The sequence below is a fragment of the Pristiophorus japonicus genome, chromosome 4 (assembly GCF_044704955.1).
Source record: "Pristiophorus japonicus isolate sPriJap1 chromosome 4, sPriJap1.hap1, whole genome shotgun sequence".
NCBI lineage: Eukaryota > Metazoa > Chordata > Chondrichthyes > Pristiophoridae > Pristiophorus > Pristiophorus japonicus.
The window spans coordinates 99,565,079-99,578,537 of record NC_091980.1 but is presented as its reverse complement, the minus strand read 5'-3'; the positions used below and the strand labels follow the sequence as shown (position 1 = coordinate 99,578,537).

At 44.0% G+C, this 13,459-nt stretch overlaps 1 protein-coding gene across 2 annotated transcripts in view; it reads left to right on the top strand.

Moving 5' to 3' along the window:
* arhgef37 (Rho guanine nucleotide exchange factor (GEF) 37) overlaps positions 1–13,459 on the top strand; it is a 210,005-nt gene that overhangs the window by 146,414 nt on the left and 50,132 nt on the right. For both annotated transcript variants that reach the window (XM_070878453.1, XM_070878452.1), the window contains exon 7: positions 2,670–2,774. In XM_070878453.1, the coding sequence (XP_070734554.1) occupies positions 2,670–2,774 (105 nt within the window). The remainder of the gene's footprint in view (positions 1–2,669; positions 2,775–13,459) is intronic.

The following is a 13,459-nucleotide window of genomic DNA, read 5'->3' as shown; positions in this document are numbered from 1 at the left end:
ATTTTGCTGTACAATGGCCCTTTTTGTTCTTTGCCTTGGGTTTCTCTGCCCTCCACTTTTCCTCATCTCCTTTCTGTCTTTTGTTTTTGCCTCCTTTTTGTTTCCCTCTATCTCCCTGCATTGGTTCCCATCCCCCTGCCATATTAGTTTAACTCCTCCCCAACAGCACTAGTGAACACTCCCCCGAGGACATTGGTTCCGATTCTGCCCAGGTGCAGACCGTCCGGATTGTACTGGTCCCACCTCCCCCAGAACCGGATCCAATGCCCCAGGAATTTGAATCCCTCCCTGCTGCACCATTGCTCAAGCCACGTATTCATCTGAGCTATCCTGCGATTCCTACTCTGACTAGCACGTGGCACTGGTAGCAATCCCGAGATTACTACTTTTGAGGTCCTACTTTTTAATTTAGCTCCTAGCTCCTTAAATTCATTTCGTAGGAACTCATCCCTTTTTTTACCTATGTCATTGGTACCAACGTGCATCACGACAACTGGCTGTTCTCCCTCCCTTTTTAGAATGTCCTGCACCCGCTCCGAGACATCCTTGACCCTTGCACCAGGGAGGCAACATACCATCCTGGAGTCTCGGTTGCGGCCGCAGAAACGCCTATCTATTCCCCTTACAATTGAATCCCCTATCACTATCGCTCGCCCACTCTTTTTCCTGCCCTCCTGTGCAACAGAGCCAGCCATGGTGCCATGAACTTGGCTGCTGCTGCCCTCTCCTGATGAGTCATCCCCCTCAACAGCACTCAAAGCAGTGTATCTGTTTTGCAGTGGGATGACCACAGGGGACCCCTGCACTACCTTCCTTGCACTACTCTTCCTGCTGGTCTTCCATTCCCTCGCTGGCTGTGGACCCTCCTCCTGCGGTAAGACCAACTCGCTACACGTGATACTCACGTCATTCTCAGCATCGTGGATGCTCCAGAGTGAATCCACCCTCAGCTCCAACTCCGCAACGCGGACCGTCAGGAGCCGGAGGTGGACACACCTCCCGCACATGTAGTCGTCAGGGACACTGGTGTTGTCCCCGTGTTCCCACATGGTACAGGAGGAGCATATCACGTGACCGAGCTGTCCTGCCATGACTTAACCCTTAGATACACTTAAATTGCCGACAACAATGTTAAAAGTTACTGACTAATAAAGAAAAAGAAAAACTACTCACCAATCAGCAGCCAATCACTTACCACGTTGGCTGTGACGTCACCTTTTGATTTCTTTCTACTTCTTTTTTGACTTCTCTCAGCTGGAGCTGCACCGGTACCCGGACTGCTGAGCCTTTTATAGGCCGCTGCCTCTCTCGACTCCCGCCTCTCTCGACACTCCCCGGACTGCTGAGCCTTTTATAGGCCGCTGCCTCTCTCGACTCCCGCCTCTCTAAGCTTCTCTAAAAGTAGAGTCCCAGCTCTTTTAGCCTAGCTTGATAACTAAGATGCTTTAAACTGGGAATTAGTCCTGTGGCGCTCCTCTGCAACCTTTCCAAAGCCTCAATATCACCCACCATGTGAGACAACCAAAACTGGACACAGTATTCCAACTGAGGCCTGACCAAGGTCTTGTACAAGGACAATACAGTGTGAATTTACGATTACTCATTGAGCCATTAAAGATCTCTAAAGATTATTCTGATCCAGTCACTTCAGAATCTGAGTTCACTTCAGAATTCTTTCATGGGTATTGTTATACCGAGCTGGATTTTCATGTGACCAATTCCATTGGGCAGGTGGCGAACAGATCGAGCTTAGAGCCTACTCGATGGAGGCCCTGGATCACTTTCATAATCTGAGGCTCCAGACCAATTTCATGCTCGGACCTCATTTAAATTCCATTGGAGTTTCTCATGCTTTTGGAGCAGCATGCCAAACAAAGTGGGCAAGATATCTGGTGGCTCCTGTGTGGAAGCGGGGGCGTGGGGGCAGTGGGGGGTGCAGGGGTGGGGATGGTGGGTGGTGGATGGATCTGAGGTTGGGCATTGGCAGGGGATTGGATTTATGTTGGGCCAGCTGGCCCACAAAAATCAAGACTAACCTTTCCCCCCTGGCTTATTTTAGTGGACCTCTGCTTAGGCTGTGTAATGCCAAATACCAATGGGCGGAGTTTGCATGGTGCACTATATACCCATTTCATACTTCAAAATTGTATGGAGGTCCTATTGATGTTACAACAGCCCGATTGACATGGGTTAATGAGGCTCCCTCCTGTTTCCAGCAGGTGCTTGTCCCTCACCAAAGGGCGGGAAAGTGGAGTTTAGGTCAATGATAACTATGATCTTATTGAATGATGGAACAGGCTCGAGGGGCCATATGGCCTACTCCTGCTCCTATTTCTTATGTTCCTATGTTCTTAAAATGGCAGTGACACAGTTTTTTTGAGGAATGGGGTGAAAAGTGCTGTGCTTCTATTTAGATTGTACTACTGCCCCATTCTCACCCAGCAGAGAAGAGATGAAAATCAGGTCCAGTGTACAATAAAAACATTCTAGATTTAAAATATATTAATGGAATATTGGCAGTAATGACGGTGAATGATTCAATACTGTTGAGATCAATCAATCAATGATGTTGTGAGTTGTTTGACAACACTCAGTGCACGACTTTTAATGTGAAACAACCAATGCTTTTTACGTTTTAACAGAAACAACCTTTTTTCATCTATTACTAGGTGAAAGACAAAGATTATGACAATTTAGTAAAGCTTTTCTATATACTGGAAAAAGATGTTACGACACTGAAGAAAAACACCACAAATTATATAACAAATCTGGAGGTAACTTATTACACTTTGTTTTTTTTATGTCATTGTAATATTCTTTTCTTTCTTGTCCCAATTTTGTTATTTTTTGTTTCTTGCTTGTTTCCATTTCCCTTTACTATTTAACTTGTATTTTGCTCTTAATTTACTCTTTCATATTTATTCTTTCCTTTCATTTCATTTGTTTGTTGTGGCTTTGTTTAATTTTACATCTGTTTTCTCATTTTAGCTGTTCATTTTTTTTAAATTCCAGCTTTCTATTTCTTTTGCTTTATCATTGTTGTTTTGTTCTTGTTTCATTTATTACATCTGATCCTTGCATATTTAGAGATGAGGATAAACGAGTTAGAGGAATCCATTATACAGCTGAGGAATTCAGGCACTGCCTTAGTCCAAAGAACATTGCTGGAAAATTGTATATAATTGGGTCCTGTTAATTTTACTTCATTTTTTTTTCCCATTTTGGTACACAGTGGTTTAATTTTCTTGTTTACTTTTCTTTAAATGGTGGTGAATAAGAGCAAACACATAAGAATATGTTTTAATATAGGTATGGTAAGAGTCAGTTACTGATCACAATACTAATAGAAAAGTGCGTACTTTCAGGTAAGATGCAGTGTTATTCTTTACAGCATGTTATATAGCAGATAATACACTTGAACACACCAGCATGATTAATCTGAAATTTAACGAAAGAGAAAGATGAAAAATAACTGCAATTCTCAGTCATTGGGAATCTATTATTAAATACTGCATGTGGTCTCTCATATTAATTCCAATCAGAATACTGACGAGTTTCACAGTTCAAATGATTGCTCCTATTATTTTAGAATAAAATATTTTGTGAGTAAGTCAATTGAAATGTATCTGTTCTGTCCACTACTCTTTTCTAATATTTATATCCAGCTAAGCTGCTTACATCTCTACGTTGGCTCCATTACATTATCATAACTTTGTTAGATCACTGAAGCTTAGCCACTGTGTAAATATTAGGGGCTGAAATTGCGGTTGGAGGCTTCCTGCGGGAAATTGCCTCCGACCTGAAACGTTTCTACAAAAGTACCTGGTGGTCCCGGAGGAGCGTAGGATTCCGATGGGGAGGCCTTCTCTTTCCGCATTGTGAAGCGCGCTCCCGTCCTCCTGGTTCCCACGCAGAAGATGCAGTCACGTGTGATTGCTCAGCCAATCAGGTACGGTATTCCACAGCTTTCTCATTAATAACAATCTACGAGTTCTCATTGCTATTAATGAGAAAAAAAATCCAAACACACTAAACACATATAATAAAAAATAAAAAGCACACCTCACATAATTAAAATTAAAGTTAATAAATTTCTTAGAGAAAAAAAAGTTTAACATTTTTTTTAAATTATGGTTAAAAATAAATGTTACATAGTGGGCAGGGCCTTTAAAATTAATATGTGTTTTTTAAATTTAATTTTATTATATTTTTGTATGTTTTTAAACTCTTACGCCAGTAAAAGTACGCCTGTTTTTATCAGGCACAAGAATTTTGAGGATATTTGCTGGGCGAGATATGGGTAAATACCGCAATCTTGTCCTTGCAAATGTCCTCGCACCCGATACGCATTGGATCTGTCAAACTCCAGCTTGAAAGATCGGAAAAGCTGATTTTCAGCGCATGCGCATTGTGCACTGAAAACTGGCTTTTGAGATGCCTTCCTGGGTCCATAGACACTCAGTATGGACCCGAGCAGGCTGGGATTTCCAGCCCAAATGCCTTGGCTCATTTAAAATAAATAGGCTAATTCTTCAAACACATTAATTGTACACTAATATCCCTCAAAGTAATGTCAGGGCCTTAAAGCAATTTCCCCCATTTTTGTTTACGATTTTCTCTTTGCTTACTCAACGATTTTTGTGAATAATATAAAACGCCACACTTATCTAGAAGTAACAAATAATTTTATCACAAAGAAATTATTAAATAGAAAATGTGATTCCTGAATCATACATACCTCTCAGATAACATTTTCACTACATAATCATCATTACAAATTCAGAAATCACTCTTGGCACATGAAGAGATGTTCATGATTGACACTCTCAAATAAAATGTCCTATTTCCATGGCAACTCTTACAAAATTAATGTTCAGCATTAAATGCCAATATTCTGGAATTTGATTCAAAATTAGCAAAATAATTCTGCCTGTGGAGATTTCCCTTTTTTACTGTTTTTTTTTGAGGGGGACAATTTACAAAACACTATTTAGGGGTGGTTTTAAAAAAAATGTTGTAATGGTACACAGAAGTATGCACCTACATGTTGAAAGTATCTCCCCAGTCCACATACCACATCTGCTGAGCTAATGCCTCACAGTTTTACAACTCAGAAGGAAATCTCAAAAAAGGCACAGCTGACACAAGGGCCGCAATTATGCCTACTGAGTTGGGCTAAGTGCAACCGAGGTAGGTGGCGGACGGCAACATGCTCTCGGGGTTCCATGAAGGTGAAGTGATTTTACTTGTTAAGCCCACCCTGCAAGGTTCCCGGCCAATTAAAAAGAAACAGGTCTGATGACATCATTTGATAATGCGCCATCAGGCGGTTTCCTTAAAGGGATCTTGCCCACGTTCATTTTGGCAGGTGTGCTGTCAGTATTCTGCAGCATTGAGGTGCTGCAAACACTGACAAGAAATGCACACAGGTGCATGGCTGCAACCAGGCTCTCCCATGACTCCCTCCGTATGCTTATGGAGGGGGTCAGAGCAAACAGGAATGTTCTCTTCCCTTCCAATGGGTGGAAGAGACCTCCCCAGAACACAAACGCAGCCTGTTTGCACATTGTAAAGGGGGGCACAAGCAGGGATGTCATCAGGAGGACCTGGCTGCAGTAGCACAAACCTTTCAATGATCTCAGTAGATCATGAAACGTTACTGCAAAGCCACACTCAACCTCATCCTGCTGCACCATTCATTACATCCCCATTAGTCTACACCTGCACATCCTTACTCACACCAACTTACCTTGCACTTCCACCCATCCCTCTCTATTTACATTGTCACATCCCATCTCACTAGCCACCCATCAAACTCACCCTCATCCTTGTCCAATCAGACCAACTAACAACAGACAAGTGTAGGTGCATGGGTCTTTTAGCGAATGTTCATGTAAGGCTTCTGCTAATGTGTTGTCAAATATTGAATTTTAAAAAAAATATTTTGCCTTTTTGGACAGATTTGTGTGAACATTTAGAAGTGGCTTAGTGAGTGGTGAGACATAAGGGCACCCGTTGCAATGGTGATGAGTGTGAAAGAAATGTCTTGGGCATTGCAGTGATGCGGTCGGGAGCAGCCAGCAGGAGCGGGAGGCTCGAGGCCTATAAAAGGCCAGTGGCAGTCCAGAGGAGCAGCAGTCGGGAGCAGTCAGCGGGAGGCTCGAGGCCTATAAAAGGCCAGTGGCAGTCCAGAGGAGCAGCAGTCGGGAGCAGTCAGCGGGAGGCTCGAGGCCTATAAAAGGCCAGCGGCAGTCGGAGGAGCAGCAGTCAGGAGCAGTCAGCGGAAGGTTCGAGGCCTATAAAAGGCCCGTGGCAGTCCGGAGGAGCAGCAGACGGGAGCAACCAGCGGGAGCGGGAGGCTTGAGGCCTATAAAAGGCCAGCAGCAGTCCAGAGGAGCAGCAGTCGGGAGCAGTCAGCGGGAGGCTCGAGGCCTATAAAAGGCCAGCGGCAGTCCGGAGGAGCTAGCTGGTGCAGGGACAAAAGGCAAAATACAAGTAAAAAGAAATTGAAGTGTGACATCACAGCCAAGTGGGTAAGTGATTGACTGGTTGATTGGTGAGTATTTTTCTTTTTCTTTTCTTATCAGAAGGAAACTTTTGGCATTGTTGCCAAATTAAGTTAATCTAAGGGTTAAGTCATGGCAGCAGAGCCCAGAGCCGTGTCATGCTCGTCCTGTGCTATGTGGGAAGTCAGGGACACTTTTAATGTCCCTGGCTACTATGTGTGTGGGAAGTGTGTCCAGTTGTAGCTCCTGTCAGACCGCATTGCGGCACTAGAACTGCGCATGGATTCACTCTGGAGCATCCGCGATGCTGAGGACGTCATGGATAGCCTGTTTAGTGAGCTGACCACACCGCAGGTAAAGGTTACACAGTCAGATAGGGAATGGGTGACCATCAGGAAGAGAAAGGGAAGGAAGGGAGTGCAGGGGTCTCCTCTAGTCACCTCTCTCCAAAACAGATATACCATTTTGGATACCGTTGAGGGAGGTGGCTCAACAGGGGAAGGCAGCAGCAGCCAAGTTCATAGCACCAGGGGTGATTCTGCTGCACAGGAGGGCAGGAAAAAGAGTGGGAGAGCTATAGTGGTAGGGAATTCTATTGTAAGGGGAATAGATAGGCATTTCTGCGGCTGCAAATGAGACTCCAGGGTGGTATATTGCCTCCCTGGGCAAGAGTCAAGGATGTCTCAGAGTGGCTGCAGGGCATTCTGGAGGGGGAACGTGAATGGCCAGCTGTTGTGGTGCATATAAGTACCAACGATATAGGTAAAAAACGGGATGAGGTCCTACAAGCTGAATTTAGGGAGCTCGGAGTTAAATTAAAAAGTAGGACCTCAAAGGTAGTAATCTCAGGATTGCTACCAGTGCCATGTGCTAGTCAGAGTAGGAATCACAGGATAGTTCAGATGGCTTGAGGAATGGTGCAAGGGGGAGGGATTCAAATTCCTGAGACATTGGAACCGGTTCTGGGGGAGGTGGGACCAATACAAACCGGACGGTCTGCACCTGGGCAGGACCGGAACCGATGTCCTTGCAGAGTGTTTGCTAGTGCTGTTGGGGAGGGTTTAAACTAATATGACAGGGGGTGGGAATCTATGCAGGGAGGTAGAGGGAAGTAAAAAGGGGGCAGAAGCAAAAGGTAGAAAGGAGAAAAGTAAGAGTGGAGGGCAGAGAAATCAAGGGCAAAAATCAAAAAGGGCCACATTGCAACATGATTCTAAAAGGGCAAAGTGCGTTTAAAAAAACAAGCTTGGAGGCTCTGAGTCTCAATGCGAGGAGCATTCGTAATAAGATGGATGAATTAATTGCGCAGATAGCTGTTAACAGATATGATGTAATTGGGATTACGGCTCCAGGGTGACCAAGGCTGGGAACTCAACATCCAGGGGTATTCAATGGAAGGATAGACAGAAAGGAAAAGGAGGTGGGGTAGCATTACTGCTTAAAGAGGAGATTAACACAATAGTAAGGAAGGACATTAGCTTGGATGATGTGGAATCTGTATGGGTAGAGCTGCAACACACCAAAGGGCAGAAAATGTTGCTGGAATTTGTGTACAGACCACCAAACAGTAATAGTAAGGTTGGGGATGGCATCAAACAGGAAATTAGGGATGCGTGCAATAAAGGTACAGCAGTTATCATGGGTGACTTTAGAACATAAGAACATAAGAACATAAGAATTAGGAACAGGAGAAGGCCATCTAGCCCCTCGAGCCTGCTCCGCCATTCAACAAGATCATGGCTGATCTGGCCGTGGACTCAGCTCCACTTACCCGCCCGCTCCCCGTACCCCTTAATTCCCTTATTGGTTAAAAATGTATCTATCTGTGATTTGAATACATTCAGTGAGCTAGCCTCAACTGCTTCCCTGGGCAGAGAATTCCACAGATTCACAACCCTCTGGGAGAAGAAATTCCTTCTCAACTCGGTTTTAAATTGGCTCCCCTGTATTTTGAGGCTGTGCCCCCTAGTTCTAGTCTCCCCGACTAGTGGAAACAACCTCTCTGCCTCTATCTTGTCTATCCCTTTCATTATTTTAAATGTTTCTATAAGATCACCCCTCATCCTTCTGAACTCCAATGAGTAAAGACCCAGTCTACTCAATCTATCATCATAAGGTAATCCCCTCATCTCCGGAATCAGCCTAGTGAATCGTCTCTGTACCCCCTCCAAAGCTAGTATATCCTTCCTTAAGTAAGGTGACCAAAACTGCACGCAGTACCCCAGGTGTGGCCTCACCAATACCCTATACAGTTGCAGCAGGACCTCCCTGCTTTTGTACTCCATCCCTCTTGCAATGAAGGCCAACATTCCATTCGCCTTCCTGATTACCTGCTGCACCTGCAAACTAACTTTTTGGGATTCATGCACAAGGACCCCTCCCCTTTTATAGGGGGCACTGGAAAAAATGTGATTTTAGCGCCCAAAAAAAAAACCAAAAAAAAAAGAAAAACACAAAAAAAAACACAAAAAAGAAAAAAAGGGCCTTGTAAATGTCTGCTGTGTCATCCAGGGTGGGTGGCACGGTTTAATGTTTTATGTTTTACAGGTAAACTCCAAAAGAGTTTCATGCACAAGGACCCCCAGGTCCCTCTGCACCGCAGCATGTTGTAATTTCTCCCCATTCAAATAATATTCCCTTTTACTGTTTTTTTTTTCCAAGGTGGATGACCTCACATTTTCCGACATTGTATTCCATTTGCCAAACCTTAGCCCATTCGCTTAACCTATCTAAATCTCTTTGCAGCCGCTCTGTGTCCTCGACACAACCCGCTTCCCCACTAATCTTTGTGTCATCTGCAAATTTTGTTACACTACACTCTGTCCCCTCCTCCAGATCATCTATGTATATTGTAAACAGATGTGGTCCCAGCACCGATTTCCAACCTGAAAAGGACCCATTTATCCCAACTCTCTGCTTTCTGTTAGCCAGCCAATTCTCTATCCATGCTAATACATTTCCGCTGACTCTGCGTACCTTTATCTTCTGCAGCAACCTTTTGTGTGGCACCTTATCGAATGCCTTTTGGAAATCTAAATACACCACATCCATCGGTACATCTCTATCCACCATGCTCATTATATCTTCAAAGAATTCCAGTAAATTAGTTAAACATGATTTCCCCTTCATGAATTCATGTTGCATCTGCTTGATTGCACTATTCCTATCTAGATGTCCCGCTATTTCTTCCTTAATGATAGCTTCAAGCATTTTCCCCACTACAGATGTTAAACTAACCGGCCTATAGTTACCTGCCTTTTGTCTGCCCCATTTTTAAACAGAGGCGTTACATTAGCTGCTTTCCAATTCACTGGCACCTCCCCAGAGTCCAGAGAATTTTGGTAGATTATAACCAATGCATCTGCTCTAACTTCTGCCATCTCTTTTAATACCCTGGGATGCATTTCATCAAGACCAGGGGACTTGTCTACCTTGAGTCCCATTAGCCTGTCCAGCATTACCCCTCTAGTGATAGTGATTGTCTCAGGGTCCTCCCTTCCCACATTCCCGTGACCAGCAATTTTTGGCATGGTTTTTGTGTCTTCCACTGTGAAGACCGAAGCAAAATAATTGTTTAAGGTCTCAGCCATTTCCACATTTCCCATTACTAAATCCCCCTTCTCATCTTCTAAGGGACCAACATTTACTTTAGTCACTCTTTTCCTTTTTATATATCGGTAAAAGCTTTTACCATCTGTTTTTATGTTTTGCGCAAGTTTACTTTCGTAATCTATCTTTCCTTTCTTTATTGCTTTCTTAGTCATACTTTGCTGTCGTTTAAAATTTTCCCAATCTTCTAGTTTCCCACTAACCTTGGCCACCTTATACGCATTGGTTTTTAATTTGATACTCTCCTTTATTTCCTTGGTTATCCACGGCTGGTTATCCCTTCTCTTACCGCCCTTCTTTTTCACTACATATAGATTGGGCTAACCAAACTGGTAGCAATACAGTGGAGGAGGATTTCCTGGAGTGTATAAGGGATGGTTTGCTAGGTTTTCGAGGAACCAACTAGAGAGCAGGCCATCCTAGACTGGGTCTTGCGTTATGAGAGAGGATTAATTAGCAATCTTGTCGTGCGAGGCCCCTTGGGGAAGAGTGACCATAACATGGTAGAATTCTTCACTAAGATGGAGAGTGACACAGTTAATTCAGAGACTAGGGTCCTGAACTTAAAGAAAGAAAACTTCGATGTATGGGACGTGAATTGGCTAGGGTAGACTGGCGAATGATACTTAAAGAGTTGACGGTAGATAGGCAATGGCAGACATTTAAAGATCACATGGATGAATTAAACAATTGTACATCCCTGTCTGGCATAAAAATAAAACGGGGAAGGTGGCTCAACTGTGGCAAACAAGGGAAATTAGGGATCGTGTTAAATCTAAGGAAGAGACATATAAATTGGCCAGAAAAAGCAGCAAACCTGAGGAGTGGGAGACATTTAGAATTCAGCAGAGGAGGGTTAAGGGTTTAATTAGGAGGGGGAAAATAGAGCATGAGAGTAAGCTTGCAGGGAAAATAAAAACTGACTGCAAAAGCTTCTATGCATTTGTGAAAAGAAAAAGATTAGTGAAGATTAATGTTAGTCCCTTGCAGTCAGAATCAGGTAAATTCATAATGGGGAACAAGGAAATGGCAGACCAATTGAACAAATATTTTGGTTCTGTCTTCACTAAGGAAGACACAAATAACCTCCCGAAAATACTAGATGACCGAGGGTCTGGTGAGAAGGAGGAACTGAGGGAATTGAGGGAAATCCTTATTAGTCAGGAAATGGTGTTAGGGAAATTGATGGAATTGAAAGCTGATAAATCCCCAGGGACTGATAGTCTGCATCCCAGCGTACTTAACGAAGTGGCCCTAGAAATAGTAGATGCATTGGAAGTCATTTTCCAACATACCATGGATTCTGGATCAGTTCCTATGGATTGGAGGGTAGCTAATGTAACTCCACTTTTTAAAAAAGAAGGGAGAGAGAAAACAGGGAATTATAGACCAGTTAGCCTGACGTCGGTAGTGGGGAAAATGCTAGAATCAATTATTAAAGATCTAATAGCAGCGCATTTGAAAAGCAGTGACAGGATCGGTCCAAGTTGGCATGGATTTATGAAAGTGAATTCATGCTTGACAAGTCTTCGAGCATTTTTTGAGGATGTAACGAGTAGAGTGGATAAGAGAGAACCAGTAGATGTGGTGTATTTGGACTTTCAAAAGGCTTTTGACAAGGTCTCACGCAAGAGATTAGTGTGCAAAATTAAGGCACATGGGATTGGGGGCACATGGATCGAGAACTGGTTGGCAGACAGGAAGCAAAGAGTGGGAATAAACGGGTACTATTCTGAATGGCAGGCAGTGACTAATGGGGTACCGCAAGGTTCATTGCTGGGATCCCAGCTATTTACAATATATATTAATGATTTAGATGAAGGAATTGAATGTAATATCTCCAAGTTTGCAGATGACACTAAGCTGGGTGGCAGTGTGAGCTGTGAGGAGGATGCTAAGAGGCTGCAGGGTGACTTGGACAGGTTAGGTGAGTGGGCAAATGCACGGCAGATGCAGTATAATGTGGATAAGTGTGAGGTTATCTACTTTGATGGCAAAAACAGGAAGGCAGATTATTATCTGAATGGTGACAGATTAGGAAAAGGGGAGGTGCAACAAGACCTGGGTGTCATGGTACATCAGTCATTGAAAGTAGGCATGCAGGTACAGCAGGCAGTTAAGAACGCAAATGGTATGTTGGTCTTCATAGCGAGAGGATTTGAGTCTAGGAGCAGGAAGGTCTTGCTGCAGTTGTACGGGGCCTTGGTGAGACCACACCTTGAGTATTGTGTGCAGTTTTGGTCTCCTAATCTGAGGAAGGACGTTCTTGCTATTGAGGGAGTGCAGCAAAGGTTCACCAGACTGATTCCCAGGATGGCAGGACTGACATATGAAGAAAGGTTGGATTGTCTAGGAATTCACTGGAATTTAGAAGAATGAGAGGGGATCTCATAGAAGCATATACATTTCTGACATAATTGGACAGGTTAGATGCAGGAAGAATGTTCCCGATGTTGGGGAAGTCCAGAATCAGGGGTCACAGTCTAAGTATAAGGGGAAAGCCATATAGGACCGAGATGAGGAGAAACTTTTTCAACCAGAGAATTGTGAACCTGTGGAATTCTCTGCCACAGAAAGTTGTTGAGTCCAGTTCGTTGGATATATTCAAAAGGGAGTTAGATGTGGCCCTTACAGCTAAAGGCATCAGAGGGTATGGAGAGAAGGCAGGAATGGGGAACTGAAGTTGCATGATCAGCCATGATCATATTGAATGGTGGTGTAGGCTCAAAGGGCCGAATGGCCTGGTCCTGCACCTATTTTCTATGTTTCTATGCCTTATGGTGCTGGTGAGGGGTGGTGCCAACCTGGCACATCATGTGGCAGCCAGGGTGTACAGCATCAAGTGAAGTAAATGTGGCCATGGTGAGGCCATCCCTGGCCTCCCGGGTAGCAATGTGGTCGGGTGCTGATGCCCCATGTCCTGTGCAGCATCAGGTGATTGCGGAGAAGATTGGTGTTGTTTATGGCACTGCTGGTGTGCCTGGTGATGTTGGTGTTGGGGCTGATCATGGTGAGATTCTGAGGACCAAGGTGTGTTTTTTTCAAGGGAACTGATGCTGCTGGAATAGATGGCAGGTGAGGTTGAAGTGAATGAGGGGATCTGTCAGTGGTGGGAGAATTTGTTCCAAGGAGGTGACAGTGAATAGAGAGTTTACTCCAAACACTTCCAAAATGCATAAAGCTGAAAAGTCTCTTCCAAATCCTGAAGGCTCCAGCTTCTAACATTGGAAAGTGAACAGGTGTGAAATGGTAGCTTTTATACCATTTTTGCAGCTGTCAACTATTGAAAGCAATGGAGAGTCATTGAAAACCCGACCTACTTACCTGACGTGAACCTCGTGAAA